The sequence below is a fragment of the Bubalus bubalis genome, chromosome 14 (genome assembly GCF_019923935.1).
Source record: "Bubalus bubalis isolate 160015118507 breed Murrah chromosome 14, NDDB_SH_1, whole genome shotgun sequence".
NCBI classification, from domain to species: Eukaryota; Metazoa; Chordata; class Mammalia; order Artiodactyla; family Bovidae; genus Bubalus; species Bubalus bubalis.
In genome coordinates, this window is record NC_059170.1 from 40,886,491 (window position 1) to 40,907,617 (window position 21,127).

General features: G+C 49.3%; 1 protein-coding gene across 1 annotated transcript; it reads right to left on the reverse strand.

Moving 5' to 3' along the window:
- Window positions 1-1,710: 1,710 nt before the first annotated feature.
- ASB13 (ankyrin repeat and SOCS box containing 13) lies at window positions 1,711-18,786 on the reverse strand. Its single transcript, XM_006041730.4, has 6 exons — window positions 18,498-18,786; window positions 8,259-8,446; window positions 6,775-6,925; window positions 5,138-5,272; window positions 4,771-4,962; window positions 1,711-3,578 (listed from the first exon to the last, which is right to left on the reverse strand). Exons 1-6 carry the CDS (start codon window positions 18,538-18,540, stop codon window positions 3,451-3,453), a joined length of 837 nt encoding a protein of 278 aa, XP_006041792.3. The 5' UTR covers window positions 18,541-18,786; the 3' UTR covers window positions 1,711-3,450.
- Between the last annotated feature and the right edge of the window lie 2,341 nt (window positions 18,787-21,127).

Here is a 21,127-nt window from a genome sequence, read left to right on the forward strand (position 1 = left end):
ATGTAACACACATGATAAATATAACACTGCTATACATTGTATAAAAGTTGTTTAAAAAGTAAATTGAGTTCTCATCACAAGGAAAACAATTGTTTTCTATTTCTTTCATGTTGATCTATATGAGATGATCCATGTTCAGTAAATCTGAGGTGGTCATCATTTCACTGTGTGTTGTATACCTTAAACTCATGTAGTGCTGTATGTCAATTACAATGCAACTAGAAGAAAAAAGAAAGAAAGTAGAGCTACTGTACAATTGTGGTATAAGCACTTTTAGCAATACCATCTAACAGCTTTCCAAAACACACATACAAATTTATACCCCTGTTGGCCGTCTGAGTTGTCATTTGCCCAACATCCATTTTCATTTTTGTTAAGATGATGGTACTTAACAGTATCATTTCGTTGAAGTGTGTACTCACTAATGTGCATTTCCATCATCACTACTTTGGACAGGTTGGACAGGAAAGGACCAACCTTTCATGTCATGGGACATTTGAGGTTTCCTCTTCTGTAAATTTCTTCTTCATAGTCTTTGCCTGCTTTATTTTTGGGGGGAGGGGGTATTAATCTTCTTCTGAATGATTTATAAAATATCCTTACATAGTTTGATCAGTAGTCATTTGTTATCTTTATCACAAATATCTTCTCCAAACCTGTCAGCTGCATATTGGGTTGTTTTTTTTAATTTTTTAAAGTCGAGTTGATTTACAATGTTGTGTTAATTTCTGCTGTACAGCAAAGTGACTCCGTTTGTATATATATTGTTTTTCACACTCTTTTCCATTATGGTTTAACACAAGATATTGAATATAGTTTCTTATGTGCACATTGAGTTTTAAAATGTAAACTGAGAGGTATTCTGAGTGGATTACTCCTGAAATAGGTGGTCCTATCTCAAAGTCAGAAGAGAATTGTTTACATGGTTGTAAGATGTGTGCATGTGCTAAGTCGCTTCAGTCATATCCAATTCTTTGAAACTGTATGGACTGTAGCCCGCCAGGCTCCTCTGTCCATGGCATTCTCCAGGCAAGAATACTGGAGTGGGTTACCATGCCCTCCTCCAGGGGATCTTCCTGACCCAGGGATAGAACCCACGTCTCTTATGTCTCCTGTATTAGCAGGCAGGTTCTTTACCACTGGCATCACCAAGGAAGAGGTTTACACATCAACAAAGCCACAGTCATACATACAACAAAGTACAGTCATGCATACAACTTTAATATTTGAAAAGCACATCGTTTTCAAGGCAACGTCTCATCACCGAATTTTGGCTTCATGAAAACATCTGAGCCTAACTGGCCTTATATTCTCATCCGTGAGATTTGGTGGTTGATCATCATATCCTTTCAATGATCAAAGTATGACCTTGATCCCTCTCCTACAGCCGGGAAGACCCAGGCTCAGAGGGCTGAGATGTGTCTTCGGCCAGTCCTATGGAGGCATCTATGCTCATCAGTTACATCTCAATAAAGTGGGGGGCAGCTACAGAAAGCCCTGGAATGTTAGCCATCTGATCCCTTAGGCGGGGGGGTATGGAGACCAGCACCAGGAGAGGAGCAGCTGGAAGAGGGGTGAGGGAGACACACGTCCAGGACTGGCCAAGACCCAGCGGAGGCGACAGCAGCCCCTCTGGCTCTCCCTGGATGAAGCCCACCCTGTGCTTCTGCCCGCCCCCAATAAGAAAAGGGCCATGTGCACAAAAGGATAGACTCACCCCAACCAATTTTATTGAGCAGTGAATGCAGGAACCAGACTCTGCCCCTGGTGTCCCACGTGTGGAAACGTTAGCAGCTTTCACAGACAGAGGCAAGTTCCTGTTACAAAGATGAGGGCAGAACCTGGCGCTTTTTTGTGTTTGTGTGTGATTAGTGTACACGGATACACTGATTGACCCGGAACACGTATCTACACCTGCAGCAAATGGGAGTGGCTCTTATCTCCTCGTACGAGGAAGCACCATCCTAACAGCCTGAGCAGTGGAGCAGAAAATACCCACAGCTGCCAGCACAGAACTTTCCACCACGTATGGGCCCCACCCATGTAGCCCTGCCAAGAGGCGCCCCTGGTCGTGAGCACAGCTGGCGTGACCTTGACCCACCAGGCTCATTCCCCCCCCAGTCTCCAGAGGAACCTTGTGAGGTCAACATTTCTGGGGACACTGGCTTGAGGCCTGACCCACAAGAGAGTTCACAAGGGGTACTTTCTCCATTGCCCCCCAAACCATATAGACCTCAACTACTTATACAAACGTCCTCTAGTTTAACCCCTGAGATTTTAAATTATGATACAGAATCTTAAGCAGGCAGATGCAGTTTGAACATACTATGTCATGTCACCTCATGGTTTATAAGGTAGAATTACTTGCTTCTTTCTATTACTAAAAACAGACTGTGCAACACTTCCTCGCCCTGACTGGATGACGAGTCTGATTCCTGGCCAGCTTACAGCACCAAGGCAGTGCCTGAAGCTCAGATGTTCCTTAAGTATCCACAAAAAATGCATGAATCCACGCTCGACCTGGCAGAGGGTGATGCGACCTCTTTTGCCAACTGCAGAGCTTCAGGAAATTAGCAAAACTTGGGGTAGGCAAAGAATTCATTTAGCAGCTGTAGAAAGATGAAAAACAGTCTCTGAAGAGTTTCCCAGCGGTGCTTCACATTGGAAATCACTACCCCAGGGAGGATGTGCTAAGACGCCTTCCTGTTACCTGTTGCTTTACAGACTTGTTAACGAAACCTAAGTGCTACAGCGCATGTGTCTAAAAGTTTTCATCACCAGCATACACTTTTTAAAAGAGCTGAAACCTCAGACTGGAGAAAAACTTCTTAAGAAACATTATGGGAATAGGAAGCCTGATGCTTCCCCACTGAGACCTGTATAAAGCTCCCTGAGTGATGGGCACACCTGGGCACAGGTGATTCTCACAAGATGCCAACCGTGGCTCCAGAAAAAAGCACCCAAGGGGGCAGGCTGTCCCCAAAGCGCCGTCCTGGGCCTGGCCGGGACCCACTCCCAGGGGCCCACCCCCTGCAGTGCAAGCTCCTCCCTTTGCACATCCAGGGCCACCCGGCGCTGAAGGAATCAGGGGTGGTGCCTTCCAGGTGTGTAGAAACGGAATCAGAGCCCTGGCCCCCCAGCCCCACCTGGCCCCCCCATGCTTCTGGAGAGTCTGTCCTGAAAATTCCTCCGAGGAAGGTCATGAAGAGAGAAACCGGCACGGCTGGGAGGAAGCTGGAGCGAGCTGGACCGAAGTCCAGGGAGGGCCAGCCCCAGGCCTTTCCCAGGGCCTTAGAAATATCTGCCAAGGGTCTGCACAGAAGATGAAACAGGATGGTCCGGAGGGACTCGGGGTGCTGCTCCCACAGCAGCGCCACAGTTTCTGACGTCGAGGGCAGAAAGCCCCCGTCAGCCCTGAGTCACTGGCTGCCTGGACCTCGCGCCTGAAGCTCAGTTGTAGGAGAGGAAGTTGATGAGCCGGGGAGGGATGTCCAGTCGGGCGATCTTCTCCAGCCCCCTGACGCCGGCTGCCCGCCTCAGGCTCACCCTGCAGAGCTGAGACAGGCTAAGAGGGGTCTCTGCAGAAAGGGACAGAATGTACATGAGTCAGCTTGAGGAAGGAGTGCAGCATCCTTCAGTGTAACAAGAGCCAGGACAGAACTGCAGACACCTCCCCTGTCCTGCAAAGATGATGAGCCCTGTGTACCCTCTCCGGAAGGCGGCCAGGAAGGACAGCCAGGGACTGGGACCCAGGACAGAAGATCAGGAAATAGAATTCAGCTGATGGCCCCTGGGGTTTCATTTTGTGGGCTTTGGGTTTTGGGGGGATTTTTTTTGGCTTTTGTGATTTTTTTTTTTTTTTTGGCGCCATAATGTTATAACTGAGCACATGGATTCATCAGCAAAGCACAAATCTGCAGCCAGTAGGCTTGTTTGTCAAACTTCCAGACAGATGAGGATTGGGCAAGGGTTCAGGCAGCCAATGCTGGCTGCCCACCCCTACAGTTCCAAGCCCCAGGGGCTCTGCTCTGGAGCGCTGCAGCCACAGGGACCCATGAAGAACTGACCCACAGGACAAAGGGTCAGGACCGCAGGCCTGAAGATGAAGCCTGGAGCTACAGCTCATGAGGGACACACACCAGGGCCAAAGAAGGAACATGCCTGGAGGCCCCTGACCGTTGGGCCATAGGAACGTGTACAGAGCAGAGCCTGGCCCCAACGGCTGCCTTTAGGACCATGAGTGTTTGATCAAAATATCAATATATATTAACCAAAGAGAGTATTCTCTACTTAAGAAATGTTATGAAAGAAAAACCTCTTTGAAAAAAAAATGAATTACTGGTGACAGTCCTTTTCCCAGTTACTTTCTCCTAAATTATTTAGATGCAGCAAGAGAAAACACCTTCTAGAAAATGTTTTCTGGACAGATGTAGATGGTATTTGCCTCTCAATCCATGATGGATTTTGGTTGGGTCAGATTGGCAAAATGTTTAATCAATGGGCTTTTTTTTTCCCAATTGGTATTTGAAAGCCTCTTGTGACTGCAATTCCATATAAACTCTTAAAAATGTGTCCCCAGAGACGAGGCCTTTTCTTAGCTGGTGGTTTGTCCTCTGTCAGCTGAAGATCCGGGCCTGTATCTGCATCATCACAGGACCCGTCTGAATAAAGGGATGACTGATCGTGATCATCTCAGAGGCTCCCGCAAGCGGTCCCCGCAACCCCAGCGCGCGCATACGCGGCACCAGGAGCCACTGCGCACACACTCACTCTCATAGTGCTCCAGGCACCTGGCGGGGGCACTGCTGGCCCACGTGTAGTCCGACGGCTTCCGCCCCCGGTTGTCGCGCGCGTAGATGTTGCCCCCAAACTGGATGAGCATCTCGATGAGGTCCACGTTCTTCACCTTGGCTGCGTGGTGCAGCGCCGTCTCGTGGAGCTTCGCCGCGTTCACGTTGGCCCCTGCAGGGGTCAGGAGTAGGGTCAAAAATCTCCAAGGAACACGGGACACGAAAGCATCAGCCTCTCCCCAGAAACAGAGTCAACCTCTGCAGCAGCGGGCGGCGCAGGTGGAAACGCTGTTGTGCTGAGCCCGGGGCTGAGGTGGAGGGGTGGGGGGCGGACAAAGACTACGCACCCGCATTGAGCAGCACTTTGACGCAGTCCAGATGCTCGCGGGCACAGGCAACGTGCAGAGGGGTCCCAAAGTGGCAGTCGTGCGCTTCCAGGTTGGCCCCAACATCGATCAGAAGCCTCACACACTCGGAACTTCCTTAAAAGAAACGGAGGCAGAGGAAAAAGCCTTGTGTATTTGAAGTAACAGGCGTGGCTGGAGCGAGCTTGGCGGCAGCAGGAGACGGGGAGGTGGGCTGCAACCCACGGGAGCACAGGGTGGGCATCCTTCCCTGGGGAGCTCGCCCACCATCCCCCAAAGCCCGCCAGGCAAGGGGACAAGAGGAGAGCTGCACGAACCTATACCCAGCACTGGGAGAACACAAAGTTTGGGTCACCAGCTGTGGACACAAAGCTCCCCGGCCCTCGTGGAGAGAAGGGTCTCCCCACCTCTGGTTGTTCCCCAAGCTGTATCTGAAACACAAAGCTGCCTGGATGAACTTCCCTAAACTTTCCTACCTCAGGGGTTCCCTGGCCCCTCCCAGCTGACACCTTTCTGGCCTCTTTCCTGGCTTTTCTCCAGCATCTTTAACTCAAGTTTGGCTTGAGCTTAGATGGGGCTCCATCCATCCCAGACTCCATCCTCTCTCATTTCTTGAACACGCCTACTCCACCTCCACCACCAGGCTGTGGCCATTTTCATGTGGACTTGTCCCCCATGACCAAGTCCTCTCCATTCCCCAGCCAGCATCCTCCTCACCCTGAGCCGACCTGGACCTTGGGTGTCCTCTCCCCTACATCAAATCTAACCACCCTCTGCCTGAGCTCTCCTGTGTGTATGTGCAATGCACACACTAACTTCTGCTTGGTTTTCTCTTCTTAATCCATCCCTTGTCCCTTGTCCATTCTATTGGCAGGATGCTGCCAGTGAACCTAAGATGAATGAAGGAATAAAAACACTTCTCTTCCCCATGCTGTGCATGGATGGATGGCTGCTAAACAAATCTTTCAAAAATGTGTTCCTAGCATTCAGCATCCGCTCAAAAACCTTCAGAGCTGCCTGAAGCGGTCCCCATCGACAAAGGTGACTTGGCAGTGGGATTCGGGGTGCAGGCAGCAGACACAGGGGACCCGTAGAAGAGCCCGGGTCCCAACAAGCACAGCGAGCCAGAGCATTGAGCCTGCCAAAGCCCAGAACAGGCGTGCAAACTTTGCTCTAAACAGTGGAATCCAAACTGCCTAGTCTAGCCTCTCAAATATTTCTGGCCCGCTGGTCTCACCCTAAATTTCCAGTTCTGCCTGTCATAGCTCCTCTCCTGGGTATGTCTGACCCAGTGAGACTGGAGCAGCCATGTCCTCCCACCCTCTGAAATCTGGGGGCAGCTGAAAACCACAAGCGCTCAGCTCCTCTGAGAGCACCTGCCTCGAGGATGTGTCTGGGCCTCCTCTTCCTGCCAGATCAGGAACTCTCAGGGCAGCCCACGAGGTGAGTGGCTGCAGGGGGCACCTGACTCCCGGGTGAGCATCTGAAAGATGCTGACTGACTAGAACCCTGCCTTCAGGCCGGGCGAGCACTGCATCTCCAGGAGGAAAAGCACCGGACTCCATGGCTTCACCAGCCATCAGACAGCCTCCCTGGCATCTAGGCCTCTGCCAACTCACCACTCATGCAGGCCTCGTGCAGCGGGGACGCTGTGTACAGGGGTGGGTTGACCTTGGCCCCATAGGAGAGCAGGAGCTTCACGCACTCGACACTGCCTGAGGCACAGGCATCACAGAGCGGGGTGCTGCCATCAATGTTGCGAGCATCCACCTGGAGGGAGGGTAACAAGCGTCAGAGGGTGGAGGAGAGGGTGCCGGCCACTCACGCTCTGATGCATGTGCATCTCTGCAAAGACACTGCATGGTTCTCCTAAGTCCTTAGGTTTTCTATTACGTATCTTCCCTAGTGGTTCAGAAGGTCAAGAGTCTGCCTGCAATGCAAGAGACCCGGGTTCAATCCCTGGGTTGGGAAAGTCCCCTGGAGAAGGGAATGGCAACCCACTCTAGTATTCCTGGAGAATCCCATGTACAGAGGAGCCTGGCGGGCTACAGTCCATGGGGTCACAAAAAAGTTGGACACAACTGAGTGAAGAATACCATTACGTACGTGGTGAGGCACTGTCCCAGGCGAGTGCATTCACAGACCTCAGGGCGTGCCTATGGGAGCCTGAGTACAGCCAGCAAGCGATTTAGGGCTTTTCTTTCAACTCAGCCTCATTCCCGCCACCACCCCAACACCTCATTAGCACAGGCAGGGTAGGAAAACCGGCTTTAACTCGAGCCCCATCTAGGAGGGGTGCCCCAAACTGTCTAACCATGCCTCTTCTAGCTGGAAAATCACAGAGCAGGAAAAGGCAACTCCCCAAACTGGCAGATTCTGCTTAGAATTTGCCCAAATTCAGCTGTTATTTGGATTCATGCTGAAGCTTGTTCCATTTCCTCTGGAACTGCTGTCATGGCCAAATTCTGGGAAGAGTGAGCAGTGCACAGCCTTCCCTTCTCCCTCACCTCCCCCATCGCTGTCCCGTGGGAGCCAAGCCAGCTCCTACCAGGCTGCCCAGCCCGCTGGTAAAGACCCAGCAATTCCGCCAGCCCAATACCCGGTACGGCTATGAGTCCTTAACTAGGGAAAGCAGTGAGTCAGTCTTGCTTTTGTTCCTTTCTACTTGGCCTTTCCAAAGCTGGTTTGCCAGCATCCCACATAATCATCCTGCTCTCTGCACCCAAATGGCTCCTGCAGCCAAGGCCCCTCCAGCCCCATAGGCAGCTGGCCTCTGAGAGGTGCACAGCCTGGCCCATCTGCAGAGCTGGCCACCACTTTGCTAAAACCCCTTCTCTTCCACTGCTAGTGACCTCCCAACAGCCAGTCCAAAGGCTTCCTCACAATCTCAGGGTGTGGTTGCCATAGAGATCAGCCCCATCTACAGCCCATTCTGGTCTCCTCCTTCCTTTCCTTCTCAGCCTCCTGCAGTGGTTTCCTTTCTTTCTGTGTGCTCACAGCACACAGAATGCTATTCCCAAGCCTCTTTTCCTCTAGAGCTTGTCCTCCCATTCCGGGGGTTGGCGGAGGGTGGGGGGGGGGTCTGTGCTACAGGGTGGCTTACCTGGGCCCCAGCAGCCAGCAGCAGCTGCACGCACTGCACCTGGCCCTGCAGACTGGCCGCATGCAGGGGCGTGATGGAGTCCACTGTGACCTGATTGACGCAGGCCCCACTCTCTATCAGCTGCTGCAGCTGTCGGGTCTCCCCCCGCTGAGCCGCCTCATGCACAGGAGTGCGCTCCACCCAGAAACCTGGAAAGGAAAACAGGTAATGCCACTTCTGTCCAGGTCAAATGAACACATGTATGACCCCAGGACCCTTTATGAAACCTAAGCCACTGTATACACGAAAGTGTAATTGGTCCAGATACCCCTATTCAAAATCCTTGAGTGATTCCCACTGCCTGCGGGCAGAGTCCAAGTCTTTGGGGAGGCACTTCCTTGACCCCTCTCCTACCACTGACCCCCACAAGCCTGTTCTCCAGCCACACTGCTGGCTCATCATGGTTCCCTGCCCTGGCACACCTGTGTCTCTGCATACATTCTCTCTGCTTGAGAAGCCCACCTTTGCCCCTACCCAGCCATCCATTCTGCAATCTCCTTAGTTTAGATGTTATGCCGTCCATGTGGACCCATTTGAAATATCTCTTTCTCCAGGAAACACATCTTCCACAACCCTCGCACCTATATACTCATAACATGGCATTTATACTTCCCTTATCCTTGCCTGGGAGAGCCTTCAAAGGCAAAAAATTAAAAGAAAGCCTTCTTTTAATTCAGTTTTATCAGATTCCTCAGGATTTCCTACAGTAAATCATGTCATCTGTATTCAGAGGTAGCTTTGCTTCTCCCTCTCTAATCCGGATGCCTTTTCTTTTTCTTGCCTAATTGCTTTGGCTTGAATGTGCAGCTGCACATTGAACAGAAGTACCAAAAGACACCTCCTGCCTTGTTCCTGGTCCTGGGGCAAAATCTTTGTCCTCCAGTTGTTAAGACTCCATGCTCCAACTGTAGAGGATGTAGGTTTGATCCCTGTTTGGGAAACTAAGATCCAGCATGCTGTGCAGTGTGGCCAAAAATAGCTTTGTCCTTCACCACAAAAGCTGTGGGTTTTCATGGATGTCCTTTATCAGGTCAAGGATATTCTCTTCTATTTCTAGTTTTTTGAGTGTTTTTATCATGAGAGGGTGTTGGATTTGTCAAGTACTTTATCTGGAGCTATGGCAATGATCATGCTGGCTATTTTTTCTTAATTATATCAAAATGGTGTAATACATTAATTGATTTTTTGATGTTCAACCAACTGTGCGTTCTTGGGATAAATTCTACTTGGTCATGGTGTATAATCTTTTTATAAGATAGAGTTGGTTCACACATATTTTGAGGATTTGAGGGTCTATGTTCATAAGAGTCACTTTTCTTGTGATTGGTGTATTTGTCTGGTTTGGGGGTCAAAGTAATACTGGCCTCAGAGAATGAATTGGGAAGTATTCCCCCCTTTAAATTTTGAAAGAGTTTATGAAGAACTGGTATTAAATCTTTAAATATTAGGTCAAATTCATCTGTGAAGACATCTGGGTCTGGGCTTTCTTTAAGTTTTTTATTTAGATTTTTTTTTTTTGAGTCAGTTTTGGTAGTTTGAAGTTTGCCTCTTTTTAGGAACTTGTGTACTTCATCTATGTTATCTAATTTGTTGGCATACAGTTTGTTATGGACTGAACTGTGTCCCCAAAATCCATATGTTGAAGCCCTAACTTCTAACACCTCAGAATGCGATGGTATTTGGAGACATAATTATAGAAGTCATTAAGTTAAAGCAGGCTTATTAGTGTGGGCCCTAATCCAGTATGACTGGTGCCCTTAGAAGAAAAGGAGGTTAGGACACACAGATACCAGGGATCTGGGTGAATGAAGCAAAGACCACATGAGGACATAGCAAGAAGGCAGGCATCTGCAAGCACAGGAGACAGACCTCAGGAGATGTGAGCCCCACAAATGCAGAATCCAAGCTTGGGGAACTTCGTACTTACTGACCTCAGAAGGAGACCCCAGTATGTCTCCCAGTTGGAATGAGTGGCCACCAAGTGCCTGTCTTTGGAGGGGGTAGGTAGTGGAAAGTGGCTGTGGATCACTTTCAGGTCAATCTCAGGGGAGCAGACTGAGCAGCTGCAACCCTCAGAAGAGAAGAGCAGGGGGGCCCTGGGTCTTGCAGGAAGGAGGAAAGTGCAGCTCAGGAAGATGGGTGCAGGGGAGACCCGAGCATCCACTGAGCAGCCTGTGCAAGTAGACACAGCCTCCCCCACCATGGAGCACAAAGATGGAAGGACGTGACAGTGAGCAAGCAGTTCACAGTCATGGGCAGGGGGTGAACAACCAATTCAAAACCACAGGATGACTGCAGTACTGGAGGAACAGGTCAAGTTACAGGAACTTAGAAGCAAGATGACCCATGTCCAGGGTGTCCAGGGCCTGTCGGGAAGGCATCACGGAGGAGGTGGGGCTATGGCCAGCCTGCCGGGCGTCACCTGCTGGCTCTATATCCCGTGCCTGGCACAGTGTGAGGCCCCGCAAAGGTGCTCACGACTTGCTTGTTGTGTGAATAAGGGATGAATGAATGGGAGGAATTACTAATATGAATTCTAAAGCCTAGACATAAAATTTTTTAAAGAAAATCTAATTGTATCTCTTTCTGACCAGTCTACAGAGGAAGTGCAGCTTACCGAGAACCATATTTTCTAATGAATAAACAACGGCTACATTTGTCTTAGCAGCAGCTGAGGGCAGAGATCAGAAGCAGCAGATATGATTACAAAGGAGAGAATTTATGTGGGCCACAGTCAACAGTGAAAGGCACCGATGGGAAGGGGGACCATATATATCAGAATAAAGAATGCCTACAACTCAACAACATAAATAACCTGTTAAAAAAAGGTAACAAGGGACTGAGGTATTTCTCTAAAGATATACAGATGGTCAACAGGCACATGAAAAGATGCTCACCACCAATCGTCAGAGACATGCAAATCAAAACCACAATGAGATACCACCACACACCCATTAAGATGGCTACTATCAAAAGAACAGAAAATAGATGTTGGCAAAGATGTGGAGAAATTGGAACCTTTATGCACTGTTGGTGGGAAAGCAAAGTGGTGCAGGCACTTTGGACAGGAGTACTGCGGTTCCTCAAAAATTAAAACAGAACTACCAGACAATCCAGCAATTTTTCTCCAAAGAAACTGCAAACACTAACTCGATAAGATATAGTATCCACGTTCACTGCAGCATCATTTACAATAGCATGATACAGAAAGTACCTGAGTGCCCATGGACAGATGAATGGATAAAGAAGATATGATATATACACACCATGAATATTATTCAGCCTTAAAAAGGAAAGAGATGCTGACACAGGCTGCAACATAAATGAACCTCGAGGACATGACACTCAGTGAAATAAGCAAGTCACAAAAAGACAAATACTGTATGATTCCATTTACATGAAGTTCCCAGAGTCAAAGTCATAGAGACAGAAAATAGAATAGTGGCTGCCGGGGGGAAAGGGGAAGGGGAACAATGGGGAGGTGAACAGGTGCACAGTTTCCATGTTTTAAGATGAAAAATCTAGAACTCTGTTATATCAAAATGTGCATGTAGTTCATACTACTGAACTGCACAATGAAAACTGACCATCTTCACCATTTCTATGGGTTTTTTTAGCCAGAGTGAAAACTTTAAAAATTCTTTTTTAAGGGAGTAACAAAGATGGAGTGGGGGAGGTGTTAACCACAGCTAGTACCAACCACAGGGTGTCATCAAGAGGGGAAAGCTTTACAGCAGGGGGGAGGTGGGGGGAAGTGGCAGTTTCAGTGGTCTCTGAAGACCCCTGGAAGCAAAGGGGAGGGGAGAGCAACCCTAGAGATAAAGAACACAGGGTGCCTTGTGGCTGAAAGGAAGTGCAGCTGCAAGAAGGCACACTTGCTGGCAGTGGGAAGCTCGGCAGCACCCCCCCTCCCCCTCCACCACTGCATGCCCTCCCTCACCACAGTGAGAAGGTTGGGTGGGTTGGAATATACTTTTCAACCTTAAAGCAAAGAGCCTGCAGGGAAGAGAGGCACGAAGATGCCATGCTAGTGGACCCACTGAGCTCAGGCTGTTTCTAGCCCTGTGTCTGGACCCCATGTATGACCAGGTGCCCCCACCCCTGGACCACTCCCCTGGGAGAGAGTCAGTCAGTCAGTTCAGTTGTTCAGTCATGTCCGACCCTTTGCGACCCCATGGATTGCAGCACGCCAGGCCTCCCTGTCCATCACCAACTCCCAGAGCTTGCTCAAACTCATGTCCGTCACATCAGTGATGCCATCCAACCATCTCATCCTCTGTCATCCCCTTCGCCTCTCACCTTCAATCTTTCCCAGCATCAGGGTCTTTTCCAATGAGTCGTTTCTTCATATCAGGTGGCCAAAGTACTGGAGAGGGGCCACCCTGGAAACCTGAGACCCTCCCTCTGGGATGAGACTTCCCCTGAATCCCAGCCCTGCCACATAATCGGTCTCCTGGCTCCCCATTCCCATCAACCCCCTCCCTCCTATCACACCTGCTCTGGACTTCCCCTCCCCACTTCCCACTTAGAACTTAGCACTCCCCACTTAGCATTAGCAGCTAAGTCATCAGCGGGTCATGGGGGGGGGCCTGCTTCAGACCCTTGCTCTTGTCTCTGGAATAATCCACATAATCCACATGCCTTTGCACGCCAGGAATACAGACCCTCCAGGATGGAGCCCCAGCCCCTTTTTCCAGGCTCCCCCCACCCACCCACATCCTCCCATCTCACCACTCCCCCACACACACCCTTGTCACCAATCGCACGGAGCCTCAGGTAGCTGACAGAGGGTCCAGGTGTGCTGTGCCCCACTCAGCCCCACTCCTTCTCCCCACTGAGGCTGGGTCTAAGCTCCTTGAGGGAGCCTTCTGGCATGCAGCCCCCTACCCGCGCCTCCTTTAGGCCGCTCTGTGCACACACCTGCCCCTGACTCCCCTCCTCCCCTTCCACAAGCATCTTCATGGAAGGACCTCAGCCACCCACCTTCCATTCCATCACCACACTGACACACAGGTATCAAACACACACATTCTCTCCAGGAGCGTGTTCTACTGGCCAGACTGAACTTGCCCCGCTGCAGCCGGGTCAGTCCCCCACTGCCAGAGTACACCCCTTGACAGGCCCGTCACAGGCCTGCTCAGCCCGAACGCTGACCTGGGCCATGCCTGTGGCCTCGCCCACTCAAGCCATGCCACATGCCAGGGCATCAGTCAGATGGGAGTCTGTTGCAAGACAGCCAAGGCCACAGTGCCCAGAAGACACTGCCTGCCTCCTCTACACACTGCCCAGGGGTGGCTGTTCGGGACCCTCCACCCAAATAGCCAGCAGTCTGGCCGGGCGGAAACCTCTGGGAGCCGCAGTCAGCACAGGTGAATATTTACACCAGGGGAAGCAGCAAATCAGAATAGGCTTTTCCTTTTTTTTTTTTTTTCCTTTTTCTCCAGAGAGCCAATTTACCAGTATCCCGCTTAGTCATCCAGAGCCCAGAATCCAGCTCTTTGAACCCAAACAGCAGCTCTCAGCCACAGGCCAGGCAGCCCTCCCAGAGAGCCTGTCCCTCCGGCGGGCATGGCCTGCCAGGCCTCTGGCCCACGTGCAGAGCAGAGCTCCCATCGGCCCTACCCGACTGTCCGGAGTCCAGAGCCCGGCCCCTGTGCTGACCCTGACTCTGACCCTGACCACTCCTCCCCAGCCAGGCAGCCCCTCCACACAGCAGCTTCATTGTAACAAAGAGTGTTTTCCAAACGCCATAGAGAACACCTCCATCACAAGCAGATCCAACAGCTCAGCATCCACCAGGCACCCTTCAGTGTCACTTGGGCCAGTATCTGGCTCCAAGTCTATCATGAAGGGCAGCCCGGGGCCCTCACTGCAGAGATTGAAATAAGCCTTCTCCCCAAATATCCCAGTAAATATTCTTGAAATGATGACAGGTAAGCTTTCCCTTACCCCATGCACAGCTGCAGGGCACCTTTATGGGGATGTAGCAGGGTGAGCGGTCACTGAAGCTGCAGTGGAGCTGGTGTTCCGAGGCCTGCTCTCAGCGGGCTCTCCGGAAAGTCAGGTGACCCCAGTGACTTGTCCCCCAAAGTCCCAGAAGGTCAAGGATTTGTGGGTAGAAAGAAAAGATGAATTGAAGAGCTAAAAGGACCTAGAAATCATGGCAAACTGTACCCACCCATCTAATAGTAAAGGAGTGAAAAAAAAAAAAAACAGGGCCAAAGACCCATAAGGACAGAGAGATCAGCGCCTGAGAATGGCAAACCTCTCCATGAGATGCCTTAGGGACCAAAGCCACATGCATGCAGATAGCTGGGCACAGGTGGTGCTTATTAAATGCTTGATCATGACCACCCGTCTTACAGTGCTGTCCGAATTCAAGTTCAGTGTGCTTGAAACTACCAGTCATCTTGACTCTAAGGGAAGATAGAAATCTTCATTTTTATATATATTAATAGAAACCCTTATTTAGCACTTGGGGCTGAGTATTTTGCTGCTTTTGAAGAGATTTTTTGAGCAAGGTCTTTTTTCAGTGTTTTCATGATCAATACCCCAAATACTGTTTGTCGGTAAACTTGAGGTCAAGCGGCACACCACGTGGTTTTTAAAATGTGTTAAATTGGGTAAAAATTTTAAAGAGAAAAAGTTTACCTTTCTACAGGAACAAGACAGTCAAAGCTTAGTTAAGAGGGGAAAAGAAAGTGAAAGCACAAAAGTGAAAGCAAAAGAGACAAGTGGGAAGAGGTTATGGAAGCAGTGGAAGACAGCCAGGGAAAGGGAGGGAAAGAGCTTCTTAAACACATTTTATGAGAAACGCCCAAATCAGATGCTTGCCCTCCCTCCACAACCTTCCTGACCGCTCATCCAATAATCTGCTGCCCCAACCCCTCCCCTACAGTGCTTAGGACCCAGGGGTGTGAGCTGGGGAGTACGGTTATACCAAAATCAAAACTCCTTTGTACTGCTGTAGTTGACAGCCACTCCTGGCCACAGTGAGTGCCCAGAACACCAACTGGTATTAAAATCAACCTAATTTCCTTCAAACATTTTCATTAGTAGTGTAATGCACGGCCCAGAGGATTCTCCACTAACTAGACACTTCTAGAATGCAGCCTTCTCTAAGGCAGAAACAAGACGTGCAATTTGAGAAGATTTTTAAGGAAGTTGATCTCCCAGCCAGGGCACCAATTATCTAGATCTCTCAAAGTACTTTCACTACAATTCTTATTTTAGAAAATGAAATCCCGGAATTCCCTGGCAGTCCAGTAGCTAGGTCTCAGTGTTCTCACTGCCAGGGCCCTGGGTTCAACCCCTGGTTGGGGAACTAGGATCCCACAGCCATCCAGCAAGGCCAAAAAAAAAGAGAGAAAAAACAAACAAACAAAACCCCTCGGTTCTGCAGACTCAACAGAAGGATGAACTTGGAGACTCGAATGGGGATGCAGATTGACCTACCACCCTGATCATGGACACCCGGAGGCAAAGACATTTCTCAGAGCCTGAAAGTGACATCATGCAGAGGTGATGAATGGTAATGGTGCTCCCCCGCCCCCTGAGAACCTGCAGCAGACAACACGCATCCATCCCAGTCACAAACCCACCCAGCACTACACATCGATTATAGATGATCTTATCTGACAGAAGAGACATGAGCCTTGTAACATAAAACAGGCAAAATCAAAAAGAACTGCTTGCATTAAAACCTCAGCGTTGGGGACTCCCTTGGTGGTCCAGTGGCTAAGACTCTGCGCTCCTAATGCAGGGGGTCCCAGGTTCAATCCCTGGTCAGGGAACTAGACCACATATGCTGCAACTGAAGAATCTGCTTGCCACCACTAAGACCCAGCTCAGCCAAATAAATAAATATTAAAAAAAAAAAAAAACCCTCAGCTTTGTGACTTATTGGCTGTGCAAACTGTTTCACCTCTAACTTATAGATAATGATGAGTGTCCTGCAGCCATTGCAAGGCTCATAGTCAGCACCCAGCACACAGCCGAACAGCTCAGTGGCTCTCACCGTGGTCCCAGGGTGTCTTGGTCCCAGGGCTGCCTCCCCCTTTCTCTCTCCGTGCCACCTTCCCAACACCCCAGAGGCTGAGGATAAGCCAAGAACCCTTTCATCTTCTGCCAGCCTCTAGCTTCCAAGTCAGAAGCCTGTGAGTACAGATGCTGAAATCAGGAGTCACTTTTTCCAACTTTGCAGACAGACAATGAATTACATTTGCTAATGAACAAACACTGGATTCACTTTAGGATGCAATTTGCCCTAAATTCTTGGTTCTTATTGGTAAACCCATATTATAGGACTGCTGCCTTTACTTCTGTGAAGTATTATAGGGTTATATTAAAGCTACATGGTTTGGTTAGAGTATACTACACACACAGAATTTGAGATCAGAACGCTAACATGAGTTAAAGTTCCTACGATGATCCTCTGCTTCTGCTGGGATGGCAGCGCTGTTTTGGATTCAACACATTGAGTTTATTCATTTGTGTTGAGAATAAAAATGTCAGCAGGATGAAATGTATTTTGGAAGAAATACATGACATAAAACACTGGCGAAGTAAAAATAACCATGAACCCCAGAAACTGTGCATCCTCCATTAGTTTAGAATGTTGTTGTTCAGTCACTCAGTCGTGTCTGACTCTTTTCGACCACATGGACTGCAGCATGCCAGTCTTCCCTGTCCTTCACTATCTCCCAGAGTTTCCTCAAATTCATGTCCACAGAGTCAGTGATTCTGTCTACCCATCTCATCCTCTGTTGCCCCGTTCTGCTCCTGCCCCCAATCTTTCCCAGCAACAGGGTCTTTTCCAATAAGTTGAGTCTTCCTATCAGGTGGCCAAAATATTGGAGCTTCAGCATCAGTCCTTCCAATGAATATTCAAAGTTGATTATCCTCTAAAAGATACATTCCTTAAACTGTACAAAAAAACATACCCAGGAGTGATATAGTGCTATTGAACCTTATTGTTTTTGTTGTTTGGTCACTAAGTCATGCCTGACTCTTGTGACCCAATGGACTGTAGCCCACCAGGTTCCTCTGTCCATGGAATTTTCCAGGCAATACTGGAACTGATTGCCATTTTCTCCTCCAGGGTATCTTCCCCACCCAGGGATGGAGCCTGCATTTCCTACATTTCAGGAGGATTCTTTACCACTGAACCACCAGGGAAGCCACTGAACCTTGTACATGAACAAAAATACTAAAATGTGTTTAAATAGGTGTCCGTGGTCAGCTGTTCATTGCCTGTTTCATTGAACCAACCAAACACAGCTCACACTGGCAGGGTCAAAGTCCTGTGCTTGCCTAGGATGAGAATGCCAAGTAAAAACAGAGATGCTTATTAAATGACTTTGATCTTGTTGAAGGTGGCTGTTTTGCAACATCATTAAAATATCTTTGCTTTGCTAGGACTGCAATTCCTCTTAAGCTAAATTTACCCTTAAGACTTCTCACTTTTATTCGCACTACATTTTTTATGAGCATAAAAAGTACTATATAGATTTTTTTCTTTCCAGGCCTTCAAAGTGTTTTCACTGCTCATGTCATTTGCCCTAGAATTACTCGGTAAGCAGGGAGGCTTGCTTCGCCTGAGAATGGCCCTTTGCCCTAGCATCCATTTTATTCTAGGGAAGGCTCAACGAAGAATCAAGGTCGCATGTCTCACACAGGCACACACTCCTTCCTGACCGGATTCCTGGTGTCTCGGTAGGATGCTAACGACCCGGCGCACGACCCTCCCACTGGGTGCCTGGAAGGCAGTCTGCTCCAACCCTGGTACCAGGGCTGCCCTACCAGTGGTCCCACGCGGGCTTTTCCTAGGTTCTTCTCGGAACCTGGCAGTGACCATGCACAGCCCCGCATCCTCCCCAGGTTGCTGGGAGCTCGGGGAGTCGGGGGGAGGTCTGCGGTTCTGAAGTCACAAGGATGACCAGCCCTGCAACGCGCGGGCCGACGGGGGAACCTGGAGCGGGACGCAGAAACCGCGTCTGAGCTGCACGGCACCCCGCCGGGACCTGCTCCTTTAACGGCACGGCCCTCCGAACCGACCCAGTCCCCGCCAGCCGCCCCTGGCCACCCCTCAGAGCAGGACGCGTCCCCGCTGGGGGCGAATGTCATCAGATGCAGCTCTCGGTCCCCGGAGCCGACCCCGCGCCCCCCGCGCCCCCCGCGCCCCCCGCGCCTCGCACGTACCCACGTCGCCCAGGAAGCTGCCGTCCGAGGCGCGAGGCTCCATGATACCGGCTCCCGCGTCCCGGTCCACGGCTCCGCCACTCGCACCGCCGCGGGAACCTGGGCCGGGAACGCGCCGCCCTCTGGGCGGGGCCGTTCGGCGTCGCCCCGCGTCCGGCCGAGGTGGCTTAGAGCCGGGAGTTGTAGTTCCCCGCCCCGCCGGTGCGGCTCCCGGGCGGGCCCGGGGCCAGAGCCACACCGCGGGCACTTGCGTCCAACTCCGCGGTCGCCACCTCGGGCTTTTCTGGACGAACGTATGTTCGTGTGCAAAATATTTGTTCGTGTGCAAACCGTGCCATGTGTTGATGTACAGAAGGGATCAGTGTGCAAACCTGTACGGGTGTCCTGAAAAACACGTGTCCAGGTGCAATGTATGTCCACATGCAAAATATGCCCGTTTGTCCATGTGCACATCGCGTCCCTGTCGGTGTGCAAAACGTGTCTGTGTGAAAGTGTTTCCACATGTCCAAGAGTCCACGGGCAAAACCTGCCTCCGTGAGCAAAATATGTCTGTGCTTGCAAATTGCGCCCACATGTCCATGTGCAGAACATGTCCTTGTGTCCCTGTGTAAAAAGTGTCCAGCTGCCACAAATCACTACCTTCCTTTGCATTGATCTAGCTAGGCAAAGCTCATCCTACGCCCCCACATGCTTTCATTTTGAAGACGTATTTCCTACCAGAGCTGGCATGCTCCTGCTTCTTTCATCTTTCCAGAGAAATCATATATTCCAAATTGTTCACATCACACAGACACCATGCTTTTTGAAATCTCCTAACAGAAATGAAGGACCTGTTTACAGATTCCAAGTAGGCAATGGAGTAATTGAACTGTTTTGTTTTGTTTTGTTTGCAAACAAGCTTACAAAGTTGAGGTTTAATCTTGCCAACGTTTGTTGCAGTCACATCACTGAGATCTGCACTGAGCCTAAATGCAGAAATTAGTTTGAGCTGAAAAGTAAACATATCAGGAATGATCCTGCCTGGAAATACATAAGGACTAGCACACAGCTGGGACACCTGAGAGAGGTCTCCCCTGAGACTGAGTCTTTACCTCCAGTCTGGACCACTGGAGCTGTATCCGCAAGGGTTTGATCCCCATCTATCCAAATTCCAAAATCGGGGAAATTCTTTGCCCCAGGTCTGGGAGTGACATTTCAAGCCTATTTCCATAAGATGTTAAGGAAAAAGCCAAATGACCTTTTTGGCCAAAGTAATAGTATAGCCATTTCAGTTTTCTTATGGGTGAATATACTTCTATACTTTTAAATGTATTTATATGTTTGAATCTAAAGTGTGTCTCCTGCAGATTATAGTTATATCATCTTTTAAAAAAATATTTGGCTGTGCCAGGTTATAGCTGCAACACTTGGGATCTTCTATCTTCCTTGAGGCATTTGCAATCCTCAGTTGTGGTATGCGGGATTTTCTTTTTTCAGTTGAGGCATGTGGGATCTAGTTCCCTGACCAAGGATGGAACCTGGGCCCCCTGCATTGGGAGCTGGGAGTCTTAGCCACTGGCCCATAAGGGAAATCCCATTATATCATCTTTTAATCAATTCTATTGATTTTTCTGCTCATCTCCATTTTGGTTTGTTTAATCCATTCACATTTAGCTATATTTACATAGTTGGATTTTGTAAGGCCTCCTCAGACAACCATTTTGCCTTTTTGCACTTCTCTTTCTTGACGATGGTCTTGAAAACTCAGCAGTGGCCACAGGACTGGAAAAGGTCAGTTTTCATTCCAATCCAAGAATGCTCAAACTACAGCACAATTGCACTCATCTCACACACTGGCAAAGTAATGCTCAAAATTCTCCAAGCCAGGCTTCAACAGTACGTGAACCGTGAACTTCCAGATGTTCAAGTTGAATTTAGAAAAGGCAGAGGAACCAGGGATCAAACTGCCAACATCTGTTGGATCATCAAAAAAGCAAGAGAGTTCCAGAAAAACATCTACTCCTGTTTTATTGACTACTCCAAAGCCTTTGACTGTGTGGATCACAACAAACTGTGGAAAATTCTTAAAGAGATGGAATACCAGACCACCTGACCTGCCTCTTGAGAAATCTGTATGCAAGTCAGGAAGCAACAGTTAGAACTGGACATGGAACAACAGACTGGTTCCAAATAGGAAAAGGAGTATGTCAAGGCTGTATATTGTCACCCTGCTTATTTAACTTATATGCAGAGTACATCATGAGAAACACTGGGCTGGATGAAGCACAAGCTGGAATCAAGATTGCGGGGAGAAATATCAATAACTTCAGATATGCAGATACCACCACCCTTATGGCAGAAAGCAAAGAACTAAAGAGCCTCTTGATGAAAGTGAAAGAGGAGAATTAAAAAGTTGGTCTAAAGCTCAACATTCAGAAAACTAAGATCATGGCATCTGGTCCAATCAGTTCAGTAGGTGATGCCATCCAACCATCTCATCCTCTGTCATCCCCTTCTCCTCCTGCCATCAATCTTTCCCAGCATCAGGGTCTTTTCAAATGAGTCAGCTCTTCGCATCAAGTGGCCAAAATACTGGAGCTTCAGCTTCAACATCAGTCCTTCCAATGAACACCCAGGACTGATCTCCTTTA

What these genes read in the sequence shown, in the direction of transcription:
- ASB13 (XM_006041730.4), bottom strand. Translation starts at nt 18,540, where the DNA reads ATGGAGCCTCGCGCCTCGGACGGCAGCTTCCTGGGCGACGTGG. An exon ending in CAGCTTCCTGGGCGACGTGG is followed by an intron (nt 8,447 to 18,497) that starts GTACGTGCGAGG and finishes TTTCCTTTCCAG; the next exon opens with GTTTCTGGGTGGAGCGCACT. An exon ending in GTGCCTGGAGCACTATGAGA is followed by an intron (nt 3,579 to 4,770) that starts GTGAGTGTGTGC and finishes CCCTTTCTGCAG; the next exon opens with AGACCCCTCTTAGCCTGTCT.